Source organism: Pan paniscus, chromosome X, assembly GCF_029289425.2.
Source record: "Pan paniscus chromosome X, NHGRI_mPanPan1-v2.0_pri, whole genome shotgun sequence".
Taxonomy (NCBI): Eukaryota; Metazoa; Chordata; class Mammalia; order Primates; family Hominidae; genus Pan; species Pan paniscus.
Window position 1 is genome coordinate 103,575,758 of NC_073272.2, and position 8,090 is coordinate 103,583,847.

At 42.8% G+C, this 8,090-nt stretch overlaps 1 protein-coding gene across 3 annotated transcripts; it reads right to left on the reverse strand.

The window, feature by feature from the left end:
* Nucleotides 1-2,421: 2,421 nt before the first annotated feature.
* Nucleotides 2,422-5,898, reverse strand: LOC100989257 (thymosin beta-15A-like). Of its 3 annotated transcripts, XM_055106398.1 has the most exons (4): nucleotides 5,630-5,780; nucleotides 4,160-4,277; nucleotides 3,767-3,883; nucleotides 2,422-2,863 (listed from the first exon to the last, which is right to left on the reverse strand). In XM_055106398.1, the coding sequence occupies exons 3-4, from the start codon at nucleotides 3,864-3,866 to the stop codon at nucleotides 2,826-2,828; spliced, it is 138 nt and encodes a 45-aa protein (XP_054962373.1). In that variant the 5' UTR covers nucleotides 3,867-3,883; nucleotides 4,160-4,277; nucleotides 5,630-5,780; the 3' UTR covers nucleotides 2,422-2,825. The 3 variants fall into 3 exon arrangements, with proteins under 3 accessions (XP_054962373.1, XP_063457964.1, XP_008971314.1); XM_063601894.1 differs by lacking the exons at nucleotides 4,160-4,277; nucleotides 5,630-5,780 and adding an exon at nucleotides 5,790-5,898; XM_008973066.5 differs by lacking the exon at nucleotides 4,160-4,277 and having other exon boundaries at nucleotides 5,630-5,768.
* Nucleotides 5,899-8,090: the final 2,192 nt, after the last annotated feature.

Genomic DNA, 8,090 nt, shown 5'->3' on the forward strand with positions numbered 1-8,090 from the left:
AAAGAGTAGCCCAACATTAAATACTTGAGAAACGTGGGGCAAAACTACTGCAAATGAGCAACTGCAGTTTTTCCCATCTCATTTCTGTATGAGTATTCACTTAGTAATTACATGTCTTTCACCTCCCGCCATGCACTTCTCATCTGCTCCCACTCAGTTTAACACTTACACTACCCAGGGTACAAATCAAGACTTTAATGAAAAGGATGGCTACCAGATGCAACTAACTAGGAGTTATTGTTCAACCTCAGGTCACCTGACAATGTTCATGCTTTCCTTTGAGCTTCATTAGTGTGCAAATGAAGAGGTTGCTGAACCTATCATAGATAAATAGCATCTTTATCAAATTTGCAAATGACAACACAGAAAGGGGAGCAAATGTGTTGGATGATAGAATCATTATCAGGATTCAGAGACCTGATAATTAGCAAATCTGAGCAGATCTGCAACCAGGATGGTTTCCCACGTATGTAATTTGGGTCTGAAGGATCTGAGAATAGTCAGCTGCAGAAGACTTGGAGATATAGGGACAGGCACACAACAGCTGACTTCAAATTCTGGAGGATGGATTAACTACCCTCTCTAGGTCTCCAGCACACAATCCCAGGACTATCGGATAGAAGCTACAGGGAGGCACATTTGGGCACAATGTAAGCAGCATATCACTGCAAGGGGCTGAGCGACTCTACTGGACAATTGCCTCAGGCAGGAGATAAGGTACTGGTGACTAACATGGTTACTTCCAAGGCTCAAATCCTCTGGCTACACTAAGCCCTGTGACTGTGTCACCTCATTGGCACTTGATCAAAGTTGACCTACCTACTGTTTTGATTTTGAAACTTTAAGCTACAGCAGAGAAAACAGCTTCCACTTCATGTAATCCCACTGATTATTTAAGAATGTGAGCCCTTAGAAAGGGGGAGGTAAGATAATACTTGAGGTTGAAAATAGGTATGAACAGTATAATCCGTCTTTGTAGGAAGATATGTACATTAACAGATCACAAGTCTGGATGGTTAATACTTCTAATTGGTGGGATTATAGATGATTTGTTTTTATACACGTGATTAAAGTAGGCTGGGCATGGTAGCTCATGCCTGTAATCCCAGCACTTTGGAAGGCTGAGGCAGGCAGATTGCTTGAGCCCAGGAGTTCAAGACCAGCCTGGGCAACATAGCAAGATCTCATCTCTACTAATAATCAGAAAGATTAGCTGGGTGTGGTGGCATGTGCCTGTAGTCCCAGGTACTAGGGAGGCTGGGGTGGGAGGATTGCTTGAGCCCAGGAGGTCAAAAATACAAAAATTAGCTGGGCATGGTGGCACGCACCTGTAATCCCAGTTACTTGGGAGGCTATGGCAGAAGAATTGCTTGAACCTGGGAGCTATGATTGTACCACTGCACTCTAGCCTAGGTGACAGAGCAAGACCCTGTCTCATAAAAATGAAATAAAATTTTTAAAAAGGGATAAAAGTATTGTTTAAAGGCAGGAATTAAATTGCATGCATTTATACATATTCCTTATTGTATTAGCTCGGGCTACCATAACAAAATACTATAGACTAGGTGACTTAAACAACAAAAATTTACTTGCTCACAGTTCTAGATTCTAGAAATCTCAAGTCGACGTCCAGCACAGTCACATTCTGGTGAGGGCTCTCTTCCTGGCTTGTAGACAGCCACCTTCTTGCTGTGTCCTCGCATGTTTCAGATTGTTCTCTCTCTCTCTCCTTATAAGGCCACGGTCCTATTGGATGAGGCCCTGTTATCACTTCATAACCTAAATTACCTCTGAAACAACCTATCTAAAGATACAATCACACTAAGGATTAGGGCTTCAACATATTAATCGGCGGGTCACAGGTGACAAAATTCATCCATAGCATTTATGCTCACCATGAACATCAGAAATGTTTAGCTCATAAAACAGCAAATTCTGTTCAGTAGAAAAAATCATACCAGAAGTTCAGTGCTACAGGTCATTAGAAGATGTAATGTGCTTAATATGGGGTTTGTTAGCAAGTGCCTCCTGCCCCTTTCTCCATCCAACTTCAGTCTTGGATGTTAACTCCCATTAAGCTGAAAAAGACTTTCCAGAAGGCAAGAGAGCCCAGCTTGAACTCCAGCCCTTATTCACCTTGAGCAGATCACATCAGACCCTGTTTTCATTTCTTCATTCTGCAATAAGGAGATTAGTCCACATGACCTTCTCTCCCAAGGTTCACTTAACTCTGTGATTCCAACTCTAAAGAAAAAGCACTTGCCATCCCCAAGTCAGGACCCACTGGACCTGGAAAGAATTGAGTATTTCCCCCCAGGAATAATCTGCTAAAAGTTTTCCTTCAATCATTTTGTTTGGCTGAAAGGGTAGCCTTGTGTACTTTTCATTCCTTAGACTACCTATCAGAATGAACCACAAGAGTCACACGATAACTATTATATTTATTATTTTATTGCTACATTGGAAGTGAAAATAAACTATAAGAAGCTGCCAAAGGATGCATCTTCATGAAGATTATGAAACAATTGAGGCATCCATTGTAGAAGGTTAAAATTGGCTTATCCTGTATGAGACACAAGGACTAAACATACAAAGGTCATCAATGCCAAGATTATTGACAGCATCTGCCATTTGGAATTTACATACCAATGGGAAATTTAAAAAGGAACTTAAGGAAACACTCACTACCTTAGCCAGGGAATACAGTTAAGAAGAAATCAGAAGATGCCTGAAATCTTTACAAACACATAGGTTTACAAAAAGCAAGCCTAAAACCAAGACTGTCAGGCAATGTTGAAATATGCTCTTTGGAGGAGATCCCCATTTTACAATGTTTGAACACGCTCTTTCTCCTGCTGGATAGCTGGGGGGAAAAAAGAAACAAAAAATTACAAAAGAATTTTCCTAAGACTAAGTTCAGCTTCTTCCAAAAGAGCTCTTTGTAAGTCACTGAAGGCTGCTTTAAATTTAGAATGCCAAGGCATTAACCAAAAAACTCACAGTGGGGTGTGTGCATGCATGCATGTGCACTTAACCACCTGAACATTCATTAGAAACTACATCAACTGTAGGGTTTGTTTTTCCAAATGCTGTTGTCATTTTTTCAGACTATTCAAGACAGAGGAGTAAGTGAAGCACTTTCTTCAGATTTATCTATCACTATACAGTTAGGAAATTATACACTTTCAGATAATTTTAACTAATGTTGCCACTCTCAAATAAAAGTGACATAACAAAAAGTGCCCCTCGGCTTTTGTGAATATGCTTAGAGTTTCTCCAGCAGGCTCTAACTCCAGAGGGCAAAACCGATCCCTTGAATCTGAGACTTTTGAGCATATCAAGATCTAAATTTGTTGTCTCACCTTATCTTGTCATTAGATATAGAAGGCCAAAACTGCTGAGTCTACAGGTTCTTCAGGGATAATATTATGGACTCAAATTTCTAAATGCAGAAAAATGCCAAATACCCAAAAGTAGACAAAAACTAGTGTTTTTTAGTGCTACATCCAATATCCCAAGACTGGTTTTAACGTGGTTTTTAATAATTTTCCAAAAAGAAAGTAGTTTTTTATTCCCCCATCCCTATTGGGCCCATCATGTGAGAACCAGAAGAAAACTATTTGATAGTTTTAACTGCTGCATTAAATACCATGGTACTCTAATTATTGCTTACTTTGCATCAAAAATTTACTAGAAGATAGGTTTATTTAGTGAACGTATTAAGTTTCTCTATTGTTTGTTTCCATTAGAATCCCCCATGACTTACTTTCCTTTGAAGGAAGACTATTTTTTTCTTCAGTGTTAGTTTTCTTCAGTTTTGACCTGTCAAACTTCTCCACTTCTGACAAGTCTGGTTTATCACTCATCTTGATTAGCAGAAAGCCTGAAAAGAAAAAGCATGTTTAAGAAAACGTACATGGCAGAACTATCTTCGGACTAACGGGTCACAAGCAAAAAATTTCACATTTCCTATCAATGTATATTCTACCTGCTTATTTTCAACAGAAAAACAGCAACAGATCTTAGATAATCCCAGCACTTTGGGAGGCCGAGGTGGGTGGATCACTGGAGGTCAGGAATTCGAGACCAGCCTGGCCAACATTGTGAAACCCCGTCTCTACTAAAAATACAAAAATTATCCGGGCATGGTGGCACACACCTGTAATCCCAGTTACTTGGGAGGCTGAGGCAGGAGAATTGCTTGAACCCGGGAGACGGAGGTTGTAGTGAGCCAAGATCGCACCACTGCACTCCAGCCTGCGCAACAGAGCAAGCCTCTATCAAAAAAAAAAAGTTATATTTTTGTTAGAATAATTTCAACTCCACATCATTAGCCCGTTTCTGATAGGCAGTAAATGCCACTACATCAGAACGCACTAGAAACCAAGATGCCCTAGAAACCCACAGCCAATATGTACGACTCTTAAAATCACAGCAAGAGTAAAACGGAGGTGATAGAAGCACAAGAGCAAATAGGGATAGAAGAAGAAATAAAGACTGGCTTTAAACAGGTTAATGATTTTGTAACAGGAGAGAGCACTATTTGAGCATCTTCACTTTCTCTTAAATTACTTTTGGTTTTTGGCATTTTTCTTGAGAGATGGGGAGCAGCACACAAAACAGAGTGGCATAAGTTGTACTAATTTCTTTCTATTTTAAATCCCCAAAGACGACAGTACATTAAGGCACTACAATAAACGCCTCATAATAGCTCCTTGTGGCACTGGTTTGTAAACGTTGTAAGAAGAGACAGCTAACTAGGATCAGACCCATGACTTCAGCAGAATGGGATAAACCAAATAGAAGTGAGTCTTCTTTCACCATGTTTTCTCTGCAAAGAGACAGGCAAGGAGATGAGACTCAGAGGTCCGTGGCTATGGACCTGATGAAATGCCTGGTGCCCTGTGAGCGTCCTGAGTTTGTCCAAAAGAGACAATAGGATATCCCAGAAATCGGAAGGCAGAGAGAGCTCTCATGAGCGAGCCCGGCCCCACCCTGGTGGAATAACACACTTCGTCTAGTCCCTGGTGTAGAATGGAGAGGCCCCCAAGCAGTCAGAAGTGTCGAACATGCCTCCATTCCATCGAGGTTACCCTAAGACCCTCCTCTGCCAAGGGATCAGACGCCAAGCTCCGAGCTGGGAAACTGGAACTAACAAATAAATAATAGCAGGGCCGGGCGCATAGGCCAGTCTGTCAGAAGCAGTTTGCATACTTTTTCAAATAACTATTAGCGTTGTCTGGCGCCCAGCCTAACGTCCACGGGAGGGGAGGGAATGACTGCCCAGCCCCAGAGGGCCCATTCCGGGCGGCCCCCAAACTCCTCATCCTCGAAGCCTCTGACCTGCAGCTACCGCGGACGGGCCGCTTTAAGGGTCCGCCCCTACCCCCCACCCCTGGGTCTTGTTCCCAGGACCGGCCCCCGGCAGGGCTCGGCATCGCGCGCAGAAGGCGGCGCCCGGGGAAGACAAAGGGGCGGACTCGCCGGGCCGGGCGACGGCGCAGACGCAAAGCGCCACTCCCAACCGCGGTCCCTCTGGCTCCCGAAGGCGCGGCATCCTCCGCCTCACGACCCCGACGCCTCCCCGTCCCCATGGTCCTCTGGCTCCTGCGAGGCCGCAGGTCCTCACCTGAAGGCTAGAAGACTCGTGAAAAGCTGTCCTCGGGGCTGAGACCCAGGCTCACTCCGGACCAGGTTAGCGTTCCCGCGCAGAGCCCTGCAGCGTGAAGCCCCGCCACCCAGCAGGCTCCGCCCCAGCCGTCTGATTGGCCGAGGATTACCGGACTCACCTCTTTCCCCTCCTCCGCTTGAGCCTCCAGAGCCTGCGCCCACCATCTCCTCTACGATCAGGGGCTTGGTGACGTCAGAGCAGACCCCGCCTCCCCAGGCCCCACCTCCCGGGCCTCTCCCACTGCTTTAGTCCTGAGGGTCCACATTCCCTTCATCCTAAGTACCCTCACTCTTTCACAATAACAGAGGCCTCTGCAATAAGCAGACACATCTTGCCCAGGGAGCTTAGAACATTTGGAACACTGAAGTCCAAGCCGAATGACCGGTATTTAGGCTCTCTCAGCTTTTTATAGCCATTGGGGCCTAAGGACGCTATGACAACCTAACAGTAGGTTGAAAGTGGGGCTCGGTGTTGTCTGCTCTAATCCTTGGCCACGTCGTGGAGTAGAGGTGCTCATGGTAAGGGTGGGTGGTTCAGGGCCATTCACACCTACAACTGGACATTTCTATGACAGCGGTGCTCTCCTGTGAAATGTAAAACTCACATTTGCAACTTTCTCGGCCATTGAACACGATAGCAATCAGTTTATAATAATCACAGAACAACTGAGGCTATTCACCTTTGTATCCCTAATCCCTAGCACTTTGACCCACAAGACACATTGGTTGTGGAGATGTCTATAGATTAAAGTAATAAATCTGTGACAAGGAGGAATTTTTGGACACTAGCACCACCCAGTGTCTGCTGGAAGAGAGAATTGAGGATCCGGTATTTACTTGAAAGGACTAAATGTTCAAGATCATTTTCTGGATGCTTATCCAGAACCTTAGAGCATTAAGGTAAGATGGAGGTAGAACTATGTCTTTTACTTGCACCCCATGTATGGTGGTATAGGTCTGTATAGATCAGAAATCACTCTTTCCACAAGGATATCTCAAGCCTTCCCCACCTCACTTCATTCCTTTTCTTTGCTCTTGTAACACTTTCTGTTAATTTGAGAATTGTGTATGTTTGTTGGAGAAACTTTTAAAACAGAAAAGCATACTCATTTAACACATAATATTAATTGAGTACCTACAATGTCCTTAGCATTAAATATAATAAACACCAGTGTTTTCACTACTCAGATTTCAATGTTGTTAACATTTAGGTATATTTACTTTGTCTTTCTTTTAAGGAATGAAAACTTTACAGAAAAAGATTGAGGTTTCCTTGACCTTCGCTCCATTTCCATTCACCTTCCCTCTTCCCCAGGGGTAGTCCTATCCTGAATGTGATGTGTAGCTTCCAGCGTATTTTTTTCTTGACTTTTAAGTTCAGGGGTACATGTGCAGGTTCGTTACATACGTGAACTGTGTCATGGGTATTTTCTACAGATTATTTCATCACCCAGATATTGAGCCTAACACCCATTAGATATTTTTCCTGATCCTCTCCATCCTCCCACCCTCCACTCCCTGAGAGGTCCCAATGTGTGTTGTTCCCCTCTGTATCCATGTGTTCTCATCATTTAACTCCCACTTACAAGTGAGAACATGCGGTATTTGGTTTTCTGTTGCTGCGTTAGTTTGCTAAGGGTAATGGTCTCCAGCTCCATCCATGTCCCTGCAAAGGACATGATCTCTTTCTTTTCTATGATTGCATAGTATCCCATGCTGTATATATACCACATTTTATTTATCCAGTCTATGATTGATGGGCATTTAGGTTGATTCCATGCCTTTACTACTGTGAATAGTATTGCAATGAACATACCTGTGCATGTGTCTTTATAATAGAACAATTTGGATTCCATCAGGTATATACCCAGTAATGAGATTGGCGGGTCAAATGGTATTTCTGTCTTTAAGTCTTTGAGGAATCGCCACACTGTCTTCCACAAGGACTGAACTAATTTATACTACCAGCAACAGTGTACAAGCATATCTTTTTCTCCACAACTTTGACAGCATCTGTTATTTTTTCACTTTTTAATTATAGCCATTCTGACTGGTGTGAGATGGTATCTCCTTGTGGTTTTAATTTGCAGTTCTCTAATGATCAGTGATGTTGAGCTTTTTTTTATGTATGATTTTTGGCCATATGTATGTCTTCTATTGAAAAGTATCTGTTAACATCTTTGCCCACTTTTTAATGGGGTTTGTTTTTCTCTTCTATACTTATTTAAGTTCCCTATACATGCTGGATATTAGACTTTTATCAGATGCATAGTTTGCAAAAATGTATTTCCCATTTTGTAGGTTTTCTGTCTATTGATAGTTTCTTTTCTTGTGCAGAAGCTTTTGTTGCAATTGCTTTTGGCATCTTTGTCATGAAATATTTGCGCATGCCTGGTTGTCTTCCAGGGTTTTTATAGTTT

Excerpts from the sequence above, each read along its gene's own strand:
- LOC100989257 (XM_063601894.1), bottom strand. The coding sequence starts at position 5,835 with ATGGTGGGCGCAGGCTCTGGAGGCTCAAGCGGAGGAGGGGAAAGAG. Across the intron at positions 3,884-5,789 it reads AAGCGGAGGAGGGGAAAGAG|GCTTTCTGCTAATCAAGATG; the intron begins GTGAGTCCGGTA and ends TTTTCTTTTCAG. Across the intron at positions 2,864-3,766 it reads TAGTCTTCCTTCAAAGGAAA|CTATCCAGCAGGAGAAAGAG; the intron begins GTAAGTCATGGG and ends TTTTCCCCCCAG.